The sequence below is a fragment of the Aulonocara stuartgranti genome, assembly GCF_965226115.1.
Source record: "Aulonocara stuartgranti genome assembly, chromosome: 17".
In the NCBI taxonomy this organism is placed as follows: domain Eukaryota; kingdom Metazoa; phylum Chordata; class Actinopteri; order Cichliformes; family Cichlidae; genus Aulonocara; species Aulonocara stuartgranti.
In genome coordinates this window covers 20,831,226-20,847,327 of record NC_138953.1, presented here as the reverse complement: position 1 = coordinate 20,847,327, position 16,102 = coordinate 20,831,226, and the positions used below count along the sequence as shown (strand labels likewise).

General features: G+C 40.8%; 1 protein-coding gene across 3 annotated transcripts; it reads right to left on the bottom strand.

Moving 5' to 3' along the window:
* Positions 1-2,580: 2,580 nt before the first annotated feature.
* LOC309692106 (F-box only protein 15-like) lies at positions 2,581-12,702 on the bottom strand. Of its 3 annotated transcripts, none has more exons than XM_082510319.1 (10): positions 12,142-12,702; positions 11,989-12,054; positions 9,448-9,552; positions 8,812-9,033; positions 8,435-8,611; positions 5,964-6,087; positions 4,821-4,903; positions 4,497-4,642; positions 3,932-4,050; positions 2,581-3,091 (listed from the first exon to the last, which is right to left on the bottom strand). In XM_082510319.1, exons 1-10 carry the CDS (start codon positions 12,342-12,344, stop codon positions 2,819-2,821), a joined length of 1,518 nt encoding a protein of 505 aa, XP_082366445.1. In that variant the 5' UTR covers positions 12,345-12,702; the 3' UTR covers positions 2,581-2,818. The 3 variants fall into 3 exon arrangements, with proteins under 3 accessions (XP_082366445.1, XP_082366446.1, XP_082366447.1); XM_082510320.1 differs by having other exon boundaries at positions 11,989-12,051; positions 12,142-12,699; XM_082510321.1 differs by lacking the exon at positions 3,932-4,050 and adding an exon at positions 4,098-4,213 and having other exon boundaries at positions 3,002-3,091; positions 12,142-12,696.
* Positions 12,703-16,102: the final 3,400 nt, after the last annotated feature.

Here is a 16,102-nt window from a genome sequence, read left to right as displayed (position 1 = left end):
ATAAACTGAAGAGTAAGTAAAAAAAAAAAAGAGTTTAGTCACCAAACACTGGCAGGACTAAACAATCACCAAACGCAGCTCACTAGCAGTAAACAGCAAAAACACAGCTCACCAGCTGCAACCACTAACATGGCACTCTGGCCCAGAGCTCACCTTTCCCTGGGCTTAAATACCTTTAATTACTGATGTGAGTCAGCTGTGTAAAAGAGAAAGGTGGCACCTCAGGCAGAAGAGATTGTAGGACACGCCCACACAGGCACCTTCAGGAGGAGGCCTTGCTAGGGCTGTAACACAGACACAAAATAATCCTACAGATACTTTTGAGTCACTCAAAGGTCACTTTAAAAATCTACTCAGTCCCAGAAAACACACAGAGTTCACTTGTCCTGATTCAAGTATTTACAAAAGGTTGAAAAAGTAGAGGTTGTAAACATAAATGAACAAACACTGAATGTTTTTAATGACTTCATGTTGCATTAAAACAACAGCTGAACGTTAAGACTGACCATGTGTGTGCTCTGCTCTGTGTTAGGTCTGAAAACTCTGCAGACTTCAGTGATGGGACAGAAATCAGGTCTAACAAACTGCAGCACTCTTCATGGCTGTTTCCCTTCACTACTACTCACAGCGCTTCAGTTGTTCCACATTTTGCCGTATTTCACCTCAATATTTTCCAGACAATACTCCAAAATGACAACACGGAAAAAAGTCTGCGTGAGCGTCCTTTTTATTAAAAATAAAACATAAAAAATACGGTTTAAATACAACAAAATGTAGAAAAACTGAAGCTCTGTAAACACTTTCTGGATGAGTTGTATCTATATCTCATCATCTTGAACAAACACATCACCTGTGAGAGAAAACAGCCATGAAGAGTGCTGCAGTTCGCTGGACCTGCACAGAGTCTGTGTGGATGTGACAAATCATTCTTCTAAACTTTCCCCTGCATAAAGAGCTACTCTCTAAATTACACGTGATAGCTCAGAAACATTTTTACTTTTTAGCCTCTTCCAGCTTTGTTTCTCTCTGAAAAACAAGCTGCAGACTGCAGCACGAGCATCGAGTGATGCAGGGAGATTTTTGTTTATTTGGCGGGTAAACCTTGTCTCTGAAACTGTATTTTGAGCAGCCAGTGAAACAGAGCTCGGCTTTAGTACATTATTTTCTCTCGTGTACACAAACGGGCTCTGGAGCAGCGTTTGTTTATAAGTGAAGTCTCACAGCCCCTCCATCTCTCTCTGTCCACAAAGAGTTTTTACAACTTCTGCTTCGATGTTTTAAGTTCACGTCTGCCAACAAAAACGAAGCGGTCTCCATTTAACACCATCGAGTGTTGCTCACCAAAAAATAATTTAATGATGCATATGAGTCACTTCCTGTCCTGTATTCATTGTTTAAGCCCAGCTTGTTGTTTAACACCAGGCTAGTTATCATTAACCAAAACGAGATGCAAAAAAATATTTTAATTAAATAAAAACTTGAGTTTTGCGAAAATAAAAGCATTTACATTAAAAATGAGAAAATAGAAAACTGTAAGTTTCACACTCTGAACTTGTTAAATTGACACAGCCAGTTTTCTATTCTTACACATCTACATGGATTGTGTGACAGTTTAAAAACCCAGCTGAGCTGTGGTTTAAGAACAGTGCCACCTTTTGTCCAGTAACAGCATGTGCGAGTTGTGTGACTAAAGTTCAATTCAGACGTCTGCAGGAAATTTATCCAAACATGTAACTGGAAACCCCTTTTCTTATTTTGTTGAATTTTCTTTTAAAGTCAATTTTGACTTTTAAGTTGCTGCAGTTGTGTTGTACGCCCTTATTCCTTCAGTTTTCTTCTCTCATGTAAGATCAGGAACTGAAGAGCGAATCAAACTAAAAATATTAATAATTCGTCAGCCTTCTGTTGTTAACTCTGCTGCACAGATGGGCTGCTGAGGCGTACAGACGCCATGCTTCATCAAATTATTTGAACTGCAGACCTCAGTCTGAGGGTTTGTCTGCACACTCCATTCTGCCTCCTAAGATCATTAAACTGAGGCAGCAGGAAGATGTGATAGGAGCACCTGCTGACGCTAAAGCATAGAAAGCCTCATGCCTGACCGTGAAACCAGAAAGAGCCTTTTGTAGTTCTTTAAATGCAGCTGACACCAACCCTTTGACCTCTGAGGGAGGAAATAAAGATCAGATTGACTGCACTTCCCCAAAGATGAGGGAAGCCTTCAATGAGAATCAGTCAATGATGAAGACGTGGAGGTCAGAGAGCATGTCACATCTGAAGCTCCAGCTTTTTGTATGGATCTTTAGCGAGTTCTTCACACATTTACACTCATACATCCATCTGACTGGCTTTACTGGCTAAACCTTTGAGTCTATTGCTCTTAAAGAAGTCTGAAGCAAAAGGAAGATGAGCTGGACTGATTCAGACATGACCTCTGGATTATCTGGCTGAACTCGACCTGTCCTCAGTCCAGAGTTTCCCCCCCCCCCCATGCTTTTCTCCCACTGACTGGGATCCATAATTCCCAGTTTCAGTCATTTAGGATAAAATAAAGGGACAAACAACAGAAGGTTTTAATGTAAATTATATTTAATCTGCAAAGTGCTTCTCAAAAAACACAATTCCAATGAAATAAATGTGCAGTTTATTCTACACATGAGATCCTGTCACATGACTGTGCGTCAAACCATAGGCCAGAACAAAAGCACTCACACAGTCTCAATGAATAAAATGAACACCAGAATCTCTTCTCTGAAATTAAAATAAAAAACTTTTATCTTTTAATTCAAAACAGACAAACATGTGAAACTGGACCAGTTCAGCTTTTGTACTTGGTGCTGAAGTGAGCGTTGACTTTGAGGATGGAGACGTAGAGCGTGAGGCCGACGAGGAAGAACTGCTGCTGCTCTTTCAGCCGGACCAGTTTCATCTTCACCTGCCCCTCAGAGCTGCGGTACACCATCAGGAAGTTGGTGCCGCTGTAGCCCAACGACTGCGACTTCTTCACCACGGAGATGGTAACCGGGGTGCTGACGCACCAGAAGGGTTTCTGGAACTCGTCCAGCAGGGTCAACGTCATGACGCAGCAGTTCTGAAGACAGAGTCAGAGCGAGACGTCACGGCGCGCCAAGTTATTCACACTAACATCACACCACCTATCACACATTTGTATTCTATTTTTATCTTATTGTATATTTATTTTATTCTACTGTATATAGTATTTTATTTTATTCTGTACAGTTGTGTACTGTATTTATTCTTATTGTATTCTAATTTTTGCCTCATAACTTTTGCACTGTCCACTTCCTGCTGTGACAAAACAAATTTCCCACGTGTGGGACTAATAAAGGTTATCTTATCTTATACTACACAACGACGTTAACACACGCAACACCACACTTTAACTGCAGCTTAAACTCAGACATCACATGTGTAAAACACGTCTGCACGAGTTCAAACATTTGGTTTCTTTGTCTGTACTGTGCAGAAGTCTTGAGCCAACCCTCATTTCTTTGTAATTTGGCGTTATAAGGTTTTTCCGTTGTTAGGGCAATTCACACCGACCTGTGAATCATTCAAGCTCACAGGATGAAGCTGTACTGTGTCTACATCCAACTCAGCAAGGAAACCATTTTAGCCAAACACACAACACAAACTGACATAAAACTGTATTTTTGCACCAAGGTGATTCCCAGAGAGCTGTTAGCCAAAAAAATGTCTTTCAGCATGATTTGCAGTGAGTCTCTAAAAAAATAAATAAATAAATAAAATAAAGAGCAAACTGGACAAATGGAAGATAAAGCCTTAAAAAATAAATAGATAAAAAATACACACTGGCATTTCAAAATCCTATGTCACCTTGTTGAGAGGTAGCTTGAGACCTCTGCACAGCACTATAAATCTCTGAATCATGTGTGTCAGACGGCTGTACCTCTACCGAGCCTTCCAGCTTCTCCCACTTCCAGGGCACACGGATGCTTCCAGACAGTGATCGGTGCTGGGACACATTAGTCCTGCTGATGACCTTCATTTCAGCAAGTCCCTGTTGAACTGACCACAGGCCAGAGAGTGTTGGTGATTTAAAATTTTTCACTTACTCCTCAGTTTCGTTGATTGTAGAGTTTCCATAATGTGAATCCACCAAGTGTGACCATCCGCGCTCCATGTGACAGGATGGAAGTTACCGATGTCGTTACATACGGTGGAAAAACAGCTGTTTAAAAAAAAAAAAAAAAAAAAAACAACAACCCTCGACAGACAACATGGCGCCCACCCCTAGTCTTTACCTGACATTATAAGAACAAGTCAATGTATAACTCAACGCAGCACAAATGTAAGGAAACAGAAATGAGTGTAAATCCTAAGATCAGAGTCTAAAGTGCAGTTTCTTGGCTCGTTTTAAATTAAAAAAAACAAACAAACAAAAAGTTACATCTGCTCTTTTGTGAAAGACTCCCTGCTTAACAGGGAATGTAATCTCATTACTCCGTGATTACTTGTGCTGCAGGAGAGCTGGCAAAAGTGTCCCGACATGATCTGGGTCCTGGTATTGTGCAGGACGAAGTGCAGAGTGTAGCCGTGGAGACCAAATTTAGGGTCACGGTCGTCCACGGGGGGCGGGTCCAAAGGTTCGGAATATGGGCTGCAGGAAGGGACAAATGAGCATTAACACAAAACTGAATATTAAACAAAGTTTCTCTTAAACTGATGACAGACGTACAAATCCGGCCCATTTATTGTTAATATTATTTGGCATCACAGGAAAGCCAGGCTACTGATGCTGGCCTCTGTTTTAAAGCAGGACCACTTCTTAAACTTACCAGACTGGAGATCCCAGCAGAATCTTCTCCACCAGCTTGTGGAAGTGCAGGTTGATCATGATGAAGGCTATGTTGCCCCGACCCTACACACAGAATCTTCTTTTACTTTTATAATTCATTTTATTCTAATAAAAACATACAAGTTAACGTTACAGAATTAGAGGCTTCACTGCAGAAGAACTACTTAAAGATGTTCTGTTATTTTAGGAACACTAACAGGAAAAACTGCATTTAAAAACGCACAGAAATTCACTCAGGAATTAAAACTAGGGGTGGGACTCTTTATAATTAAGTAATTAATCTTGAACAATCACATTTCATCACATAAGAAAAACTGCATTTCAATGCAAAACAGAAAAAAATATAACATCCCTAGCCAAAATTAAGCAGACTTATTTTAAATACTTTAAGTACATTTTCAAAATGGTATTGTCTTTAAATAATAAAAATTTCAACATAAAGTGCAGTTTTTCTTCTTAATAAAAAAAAAAAAAGAAAAAAAAAAAAAAAAGAAAAAGAAAAAACGCAGAAACAAAAGGGTATTTGACCAGCTTCACCTTTGAACTCCGAGTAACCTTAGCCAACTTTATTTTGTACATTAGGTTAAAACGGTGTGATCATCGACCATTTCAGTGGAAAAAAAACCAAAAACAAACAACCAACAAAACCCCATTGGACTCACAATACCTCCATTCTCATTTACGGTCCTTCTCTTAGCCAATTACTGTCAACTTAGACAAACTAGACTGTTCACATTCGCAGAGCTCAGTGCAGTTCTCCTATTTGTTACTATGTGACTGTTAGGGTCGCTGACCTCTAGAGGCTCTCCCCATGTGAGAGCTTTTTCTCCTGTGTTTCAGGTCTGCCTCATAAGCCGCAGCTGAGATGTGTTGCAGCTCATCAGCCACTGAATAAAGACTGACGTCTCGAAAGGACCTAACTGGAAAACGCCTTTCTTCAAATTAATTGCAATTGACACGTTAAATTCCCACCTTGATTTAAAAGTAATTTAATAATCAGCAGATAAACATGAGATGTTAAACAGATTATAAAATGTGCATCTAAACTTACAACACCTGCATTTAAAACTCCAGAGCCACAGAAACGTTTTGGTTCCTTTAAAGAGTTTTGTTAAATATTTACCCTCCAGAAGCCGATGACGACTCCCGGCGACAGACACGCAAGCCTGATCTGTCCGTCTTTGCCAGTGAGCTCATACGGATGGGTCCTCATATCCAGGTTTAAAATCAGAGAGCGCCAGGCCAGCCTGGAGGAGGAGGAGAGCACACCTGACCATCAAATTTAATTACTGACAGAATTCAAAAGGATGAATGAATTTGATAAATGACATAAAAGTATTAAAGGCCCAGAGTGAGGGCTTCATACTACCAGATATTTTTTACACACACACACACACACACACACACACACACACACACACACACTAAAAATAAAATGAAGTCAGTTAAATAAAAGTAAAAGCATTTAACATTAACAGAGCATTCTTTCCATGAAGGTGTTTAGTATCAGTTTTCACTTTTTGTGATCAGTTGACGACGTCAGCTCACTGTTGCAGTTTTAAAGGTCAATGATGGTGCGTCGTTACTCTGGAACATGGTCGATCTGCTCCTTAATATGGGTGGATACTCCATCTAACCATCACCAGAGGTCCACAACCCTGTTTGTCTGAACCTCATTAAATTCATGTCTAGAACTTCCTGCTAGCAACTACAGAGCATCTCCAGACTCTGCTCGTCCTCTCAGGCACGAAACCCTCAATCACACCTTCATCACCTCCAGCCTGGAGTGCTCTGCCTATCAAAGCCCTCCACATGCTGCACTTAGCTCAGGACTTTGCTTTGAGGTCTTACATGCCTTCGCTGACGAGAACAGCGGACTCCCGGCACATCGTTTTCAAACCCCCCGCGGTCTTTCACTACTCAGGTTAAACATGATATACAAGTCACAAAAATGTTAATGTATGGCTTTTTTTTCAGTGTTTTATTTGTTCCTGAGTAAATTGGTCTGGTGAGAATAAAGTTATAGTTTTCACATAGCTGAATCAAACAGAACACAGATTAAACAGAAGTGTGAGATGGTAGCGAATTTACTCCGGTGTCCTGTTATATTTGAGGGGGCAAGAAGCAGACGGCTGACTTTAAAACTCTACCGAGACAATCTGCAAAATTCATTAAAAGTTTAATAAACGATCATATTGTCTTTTTTTTTAAAGTTAGCACATACCTTAAACACCTAAAGCTGTAAGCTAATGATAGTTATAACAGCAGATGCATGCTGGTGCAATGAGCTGTACGTTTTAAGTCCAATGGATGCATGATCTGATTAGTTGACTATCACAATAATCGTTTGTGGCAGCCCTACTGTCATTAAACTCCCAAATTTCCTTTAACCCTTTAAAGCCGGTCGGAGCAGGCACGCTCCGTTTTGCGTAACAATTTTTAAATCCCGGTAGAACCGGAACCACGTAAGCTAGCGCAATAATTTTTTTTGCATATGAAACCAGATGAGTTGTACTTACATCTTATGCCATCAGCTTGTGCTAGGCCACGGTTTCCTTCCACATAAAGCTTTGCAAAAATTGCATAAAAAGCGCTTGCAGGAACAAAAACATAATATTCCAGAAACGGGCTTTGCTGATCCGATTAGCTGTTCAGAACACTTCCTCCATTGAAATAGACGTCAGTGCGAACTATCGCATGTCCGCCATTACCTCCCCAAAACCGGAAGTGATGTCATTTTCGTGGAAAATGTAGTTTTTTTACTTGTAGGCCTTATAAGCCTTTACTGGTGTTTTTAAAAGTCATGTTTGACTTTATGCTTTTCTGAATAGTTTCTAGGATGCTTAGAACTCGAATTGCACTGCTTTAAATATTTTATTTTTATGCACATGCTGTTTTCTCTGCAAATTTGCATTATAGGATTGGTTTTTGTTTTTTCTGCAGTATATAAAAATTGGTGTATCTCAAAAATAAAACTATGAAAGCACTCAAAATAAGTTTCCTGTTGTAAACTATTTTTTGCAACTTTTTTGTATTTAAAATTTTGAGGGATAAACCTCTTAAATTTAGAGTAGAAAATGTGTTTAAAAAAAACAAAACAACAATTTTCACATTTTTTGTAGTTTATTGCACTTTTTTTGCAATTTATGTAGTTACTATGGACTTAATGCAGACATATTATTAAAAATTGGGCTATAATGGTTGTATTGATGTATAGCAACTTGAAATGCTCCCAGAAATGGCTCCACAGCATGTAAAAATATAATATAAGCTCTGGCGGACTTGGTTCTATGGTAGGTCTTAAAGGGTTAAAATCCTTCTCCTCACCTATAAATCCCTCCATGCTCTTGCCTCCCAGGATTTATCTGATCTTCTCTTACATCCCATCTCAGATTCTACCTTCCACAGATAAAAACTTACTATTCAACCCTCAGACTGCAGTCTTTCAGAGACAGCCTTCAGTGCTCTTGAATGCTGCCTGCTCACTGACACCTTTGACTTTTTGTATAAAGCGGCCCTGGGTTCCAGTTTTGTCTTATTATTATTCTTAAATATAGAGAATAACACAGAGATACAGCTCTGTGGCCGTCTTACTTCTCCTTCCTGACTCCGTAGAGCTGGATGCTGTTGATGTCTTGGTAGGATGGAAGGCAGCCTCCGCTCCAGTGGACAATCATGGAGGACTCGAAGTAGTGCCCTCGGGTCTGCTCCAGCACGACCACCTGACCCCAGTGAGTGTGCAGCATCAGCTCCCAGCTCACATTCAGGTTCCTGCAAAAATCCAGTGAATAAATCTTTATTACACATACAGGAAACACGGGCCGCCCCGGAGTTCAACCAGGAACCATTTTAGTGACTTAAACAACCATTTATCCAGTTATGGGTCACAAACTCATGAAACCGACTAATCGAGCCTGAAATAAAGAAACAGAAACACTTTTGGAATAACCTGAAGAGGTAGCGGCTTGTACCTGAGCACCCACTCAGTCTGCTGGGGCAGGCCGGTGAATGGGCCGATGTCTCTCAGCTCTCCTCTCCACTTGTTCATCTCTCGCCCAGTTATCATCCTGAAGTACATCCACTTCCAGCAGCTCGTCAATCGATCCTCCGCTGGCTCCATCTTCACCGCCACGTTGCCCGCCGCTTTTGGCTTCCACCCAAACTCTGACATGTAGATCCTGTACCACAAGACGCTGGAGAGAAAAATGTTTCTTTTGCATGTTTCTGCTGTTTGTGCAGGAGCTTCTAATCTCACCACCTGGTGGGTAGATGAATCCTTCCACCTGCTGGCTGCAAGGGTGTATTACTCCAAGTGTTTCTAGGCTGTGTTCATGTTGCAGCTCGGCAGGTTTTGATGTTGTGAATTTAAAACGTCCTCCCAATTTTTTAGGACAGAAAACAATCACAGGTCTGTTTGTTGCATTTACATTTTTAAACAGTATTATGCACTTTCAGCTGCTTCATAGAGCCCTGCATATTTAACACAGTCCACATTTAATGAAAACTAAACTGAGATGCAGGCACTGCTGGAAATCCGGGCGCGTAAAATTCAGGATATACTGCTGAACCCATCTGATGCAAGGCTGTGCAGGTGTGCTTCGTCTTACTCGTCATTGGTGAGCTGGTAGAAGAGCTTGCTGACGTGGCTGATGCAGAACAGCGAGGACACGTCCAGGTACGACAGAATCTTGTGCAGAATCTCAGACGGCATCCTGGAGAAAAGATGAGCAGAAAACACGGTGAGGCCACAGAAATTTAGGATTTTTGTGCCGGTCGCAAAAATTTACCTGTACCTTTTAAAGGAGCCCTACTGTGCATGATTTTGCATGATTCACAGTCCAAATATCCTCAGTTATGTTATCCTGGGCTTTGTGCGGCCTGGGAGTGGGCAGATTGATCCAAATATCTACAGTATTGATTCCATTATTGCCATTAGAGTCAATGTTAACTTCAGTGATAGGAATAACGGCATTAACAGTAGCGGCGTTACTAACAGCGTTACTTTTTTCAGAAACTAGTAATTTAACTAATTACTATTTCTATTGTTATAATAATAATAATAATAATAATAATAATAATAATAATAATAATAATAATAATAATGGATTGGATTTATATAGCGCTTTTCAAGGCACCCAAAGCGCTTTACAATGCCACTATTCATTCACTCTCGCATTCATACACTGGTGGAGGCAAGCTACGGTTGTAGCCACCGCTGCCCTGGGGCAAACTGACAGAAGCGAGGCTGCCATTTCGCGCCATCGGCCCCTCTGGCCAACACCAGTAGGGTAAAGTGTCTTGCCCAAGGACACAACGACCAGGACAGAGAGCCCAGGGATCGAACCGGCGACCTTCCGGTTACAGATACGCTTCCCAACCCCCTGAGCCACGGTCGCCACAGTAACTTATAATGAAGTTACTGTTACTAACAAGAAAATGTGATGCAGACGAGTTACTATTTTTCAACACACAGACTATTGAAGCTGTCTTCAGCTAACTAGGAGCTGAAGACAGCTTCCTGGCAGCACACAAGTGCTGCTGATTGGCTGAGGAGGAATAAAGTAGTCATGGCAAACCAATCACATGACCAGTTTAAGATGACATAGCAACAAGATGCTATGTCAACCCAAGACAACCCTGAGTGTCTTTTTGTGTTAAAAGTGGGGACTTTAAACAACATTCCAGTTTTTAAATTGTGTTGGGAAAAAAAAAAAAAAAAAAAAAAAGAGTTATGATTAAAATAAAATATTTGTGATGTATTTTCCTGAATATTATGGTTATGTCTACTGAAGAAAAGGGAAAAACTGTTTACTAAAAAAAGCGCTTGCAAGAAATCTTGCAACCAAAAAAAAAAAAAAAAAAAAGGAAAAGACAAAGAAAGCGAGAGAGTGTGTTTTGAGATGTGAGAGATTTGTGACACTTAGCATCTTCGGAGTGTGTAGTTAGTGGGTTGTGAAGACAATCATTTTGTTTTGTGTGTCAGAACAATGAGGTGACTGTTGAACGTCACTGTTGCTGCCAAAAAGCCACCAAGACAGATTACAGTGTAAACCAGGGGTCGGCAACCCTAGGCACACGTGCCACAGCTGGCACGCGAAGGGTTAACTGATGACACGACCATAGCTGGACTGGCCATCAGGCCGATGGTGATTTTTCGTTTTTATGGGCCGATGATTTTTTATTTTTTTTGTAACAGTATAAACACTGAAAGGTGGTGGATTGGCCAGATGCTGGTCGATGTGTAAAAATAACTCAGTTGTTTGGTGGTGGCTATGGCGGAGCTTCCACAGAGGCCAGCAGGTGGATGAGGGAAAGGGGAGGCAGGAGGAGGAGAGACCCGAGGCGCCCGCCGGTCCCAGTGTCAGGTGAACTGAATTTCAGGTAAGAAGTTATGACTGCAGACTATCTGGGTCAGATATAAAACAAGTTTAGGTGGAGTTTATTTTCGTTGTGCGAACTTTATTTTATTCATAAGGTTAGTTAGTAGAGTTTCCAACTGTCCCGTAAAAAATGGAATTGTCTCGTATTCAGAGAAAATATTACGCGTTTCATATTGAGTAAAGGAATACAGTTTGTCCCGGACTTCAGCTAGAATGAAAAAAGACAAAGCTGGAGTTATTCTGTGTCTTTATGCTGCTTCGTCTTCTCTCATTCTCTCCCCTCCCTCTCCTGTTTCTACTTCAATCATGAAACTGATCAATGATCAGCTGATCGGCTTTTCTGACGCAAGTCCTGTCTCTCTTGTTTGTTTATCGCCCACCCCTGGTGTAAACGCTGGCTCAAGGTGGGAAACAGTACGAATGATACACCACCTGCTGTCAAGTGCTCCTCTATCTTATAGTGGACAGAAATTATTTTTTGGAGTGACTCAAATAATTTCTGTGGCATCTTATTGACTCTTAAAACATGTTTGTGGTTGTTACAGTAAAAATTAATTTTCTCTATTCTGATTTTGTGTGTTAGTCTGACTGGACCAAATTGTGTTAATACAGTATGTCAAAATGAAAAACTAACTGTAAATTCAGATATGTGCGTTTGTCCTGAAAAGAACGATACCAAACAAGACAAGATAAATAGTTTCTAAAGGTGAAATGAAAGTAAATATAACTACTTTTTCAAAATAACTTGTCCAACACTGGTTAGCTTACCTTTCCACCAAGTTCACTTTGGGAAATTCTGCTTTTTTGTTGTCTGTCGGTGCTTCTCGACATCTACTTAAAAATGACGAGAAAAATAATCATAATCATTTTTAATCAAAATTTTAATTCAGTAATACATTAACTTAACGGGGGGGTATTTACCGGGGCTCGTTCCCGCCACACTGCCTCTGGTTTGGGGACTCTGAAGTCGGCCACCTACGGCCACCGGTCTGTCTTCTGCTCGGTCGCCTGGGACCTGGCCGTCCTCTTCCGCGACCCTGCTGCAGTCTCTCCAGAACTGGCTGGTTCCACTTGTTCTGAGTCTGGGGAAAGCTGCGGGAAATTTCACTCTCTTTCTCCGCCATGATGGATCCGTTTGAAGCTGTTGGCCGCGTTCACAATGAGGCCGTGGCTTCCGGACAGCTCTCACCTTCACAATAAGAGCCTTACCACTAGATGGCAGCCACGCGTTGGCTAAGCAGCTCCACAGATTCATGCAGCATTTCTTAAATATTTAGCATTATTCTACCGTTTTTAATCATTTACCATTACCTGTGCACATGTTTTATCCCAACAGAGGTGGCTCTAACAGCCATAAGAATAGTTTGTTCTACCCCTAACAATGGCATCCTTCACTTGGGTCCCTGTATATCTATGCCACCGGTGTCAAACTCCAGTCTCCAAGGGCCGGTGTCCTGAAACCTTTACGTGTGGTCCTGCTGCAACACACCTGAATAAATTTAGTAAATCATTAGCAAGACTTTTGAACTTGACTGCATGCTGAGGTGACAATTCAGCCATTTGATTCATGTTACAGCAGCTCATCAGTGAATGAACATGGAGTAATAAAAGTAATTTGTAAGTACATTGTTGCAAACACTTACATTTATTTAAATTTACTTGAGTAGGATTAGGGAGTGCATGTCACCTCAACATGCAGTCAAGTTCTGTAGTCTTCCTAATGACCTACTAATTTTATTCAGGTGTGTCGCAGCTGGGACAGATGGAAAGGTTTCAGGACGCTGGCACTCGAGGACTGGAGTTTGACACCCTGATATGCTTTTTAATACTCTTTCTCTTATTTCTCTTTACTGCTGTACCACGTGTGAAACAAAATAAATAAATCAAGTACCTCTATTCTCTATTCTCAAGAAAGCCGTACAAGTTCTATTGTGTTATTGCAAATCTTGTCAAATTACTCAGGGATTCATATTTAATTTATTTTAGAAGTGTATAGCAGATAATCAGGAGATCCATTTCAATGTGATCAAACCACTTCACCTGGACGCAATGAATCAACAGCCATCTTGAAACAAATACGGGCACTTATTTGGACAGTTATTTTTGAATGATCCAAATTCAATTCCATTTTTAATGTTGAGCAGTGTTGACTTTCCTTCAAAAACGTGTTTTAAAACGATTCTTCTGGAAGTTCACTCTGATACATCTTTGCTCAGTTCATTGATGGTAACTGATACTGCTCTGCTGTAGGAGGCTGTTTTTGGTGAATGAGCTGTAGTCTGGGATCATGACCTGATTAGCAAGACTTGGTTAAAATTAGTAAAGTCGATGTTGAGAATATTCTGGGTGTGGTCCCAGTCTGCTGAATTGACCTATTGTGTGTGTGTCTGTGTGTTACACAAGCATGCTACACTGTGTAATTTAAGTAAAAGCCATGAAACCTGAGATCACACATGCACACACACACTCACGTAGTGACTGAACAAACTTTATTATCTACACAACACTGCCCAGGAGCAGCAGCAACAAACCTCTCTTTGTCGGTCACATAAACATGTTTTTGGTCTCCAAGCAGCTTCATAAACACACACAGCCTGTAAAGTGATGATGTCCTCATATGGAAGACTGCGGCTTATGAAGAGCGTCGCTCTCCTCAGCATCACTGACAGCTTTCTGGGACTTACAGCAAAGAAAAACAAGTTGGTCAGAATTACTTGGTGAGTACATGGGCATCACATTTATTAATGTTCACTGTTCTTGTTGTCAAAGGAGCTTGCAAAGAAAAGCGTCTGGACTTCTTTAAGTTGCTTGAAGACGTTTCACCTCTCATCCGAGAAGCTTCTTCAGTTCTAAGGTCAAATGGTGGAGAGTCCCAGATATAAACCTAGTGGGAGTAACCCCCCACAGAGGGACAAAAGGACCCCCTGATGATCCTCTAATCGCCTGAGCCAAGGTGTGAAACTGGGTGTGGGTCCCAATCAGCCAGAGTTTCGGGTGAGTTCATTGTGAAACCTGGCCCCACCTTATCATGCGAATTCCTGAGATCAGATGGCCCAGGATGTGAGTGGGCGTTAAGGCGTCTGGGAAGGGATCTCAAAACTGGATTATAGATGGCAGAGAGTTGGTGTCGTAAACCCCCGCCTCTGTTCAAAGATGGTCGCTCACAGTGGACATAGATGGCTTCTTTCACTCCTCTTTCAAACCATCTGTCCTCTCTGTCCAAAATGTGAACATTGGCATCCTCGAAAGAGTGTCCTTTATCCTTTAGATGCAGATGGACTGCTGAGTCTTGTCCTGTGGAGGTGGCTCTTCTGTGTTGTGCCATGCGCTTGTGAAGTGGCTGTTTGGTCTCTCCAATGTAGAGGTCTGAGCATTCCTCGCTGCACTGTACAGCATACACCACATTGTTAAGTTTGTGTTTTGGCGTTTTGTCTTTCGGGTGAACCAGTTTTTGTCTGTGTGTTGCTGGGTCTGAAATGTCGTGCTTGGAGAAAACTCTCCTGAGTTTCTCTGATACACCGGCTACATAGGGGATGACAATGTTGTTGCGTCTGTCTTTCTTATCCTCCCTCGCTGGTGTCTGATCTTCTTTTCTGTGCCTCTTTGCTGACTTTAAGAACGCCCATTTAGGATAGCCGCACGTTTTGAGTGCTTCCTTTACATGTGTGTGTTCCTTCTTTTTTCCTTCAGGCTTAGAGGGAACATGTTCTGCCCGGTGGTGTAGGGTCCTAATTACTCCAAGTTTGTGTTCCAGAGGGTGATGGGAGTCAAAGAGGAGGTACTGGTCCGTGTGTGTGGGCTTCCGGTAAACTTCGATGTTGAGGTTGCCATTCTCTTCAATGTGCACAGCGCAGTCCAGGAAAGGCAAACAGTCGTCCTTTGTGTCTTCCCTGGTGAACTTGATGTTTTTATCCACAGAGTTAATGTGCGCAGTGAAGGACCCAGGTGTCGTCTACATATCTGTACCAGTGGCTGGGTACTCTTCCTTTGAAAGAGCCAAGAGCCTTCCTTTCCACTTCTTCCATGTAAAGGTTGGCTACAATAGGTGACACGGGGGAGCCCATGGCACAGCCATGTTTTTGTCTGTAAAAGCCTTCGTTGTACTTGAAATATATAGTGGTGAGGCAGAGGTCTAACAGTGTGCAAATCTGATCGGGTGTGAAGTTGGTCCTGTCCTCCAAGGACAACGCAGATTTTCTGTGCAGAGACCATGTCAGCAGTGCGCAATTGCTCACCCACGCAGCTTAGAGGGAACATTGCTTACGAGGACATTATACTACTACTGTTCTATCGAAATTTTAAATGAATATCCTAATATGTGGCTCTCATTTTTCTTAGAAACAAAAATTAGCTAAATTAGGTAAATTAAAAATGCATGCCGTGGAAGAGTTCGGGTGGTTTAGGAGGTTAAATTAAATTAAAATAGATTAGATTAGATTAATGTTTTAAAATGAATATAATGAAGAAATATTCAATATTATCTCATATTATTTCACATTTTATATTTCTTATATATTTCTTTAGTCTTTACATTATCTTTTTACATTTTTATTTGTTTTTTACATGATTAATTACTGTGTTTAATATTCATCATCACCAATGTACTATTTATCATTTGAAAATCTAATATAATCCCTTATTATTACTATTATTATTATTATTATTATTATTATTATTATTATTATTATTATTATTATTATTATCATCATCATCATTTATTGCTACTACTACTGTAACATATATCGGTGATTTAACAGTAAACTATTATAAATAACAAAATTAATTTATTATTTGTTTTTGTTTGTTTATATTTAAATGAGGCGATGGAAGCACTAATGCGTCTCTAATTGTCTCGGGGTCTGAAGGAGCGAGAGGAGGAGAA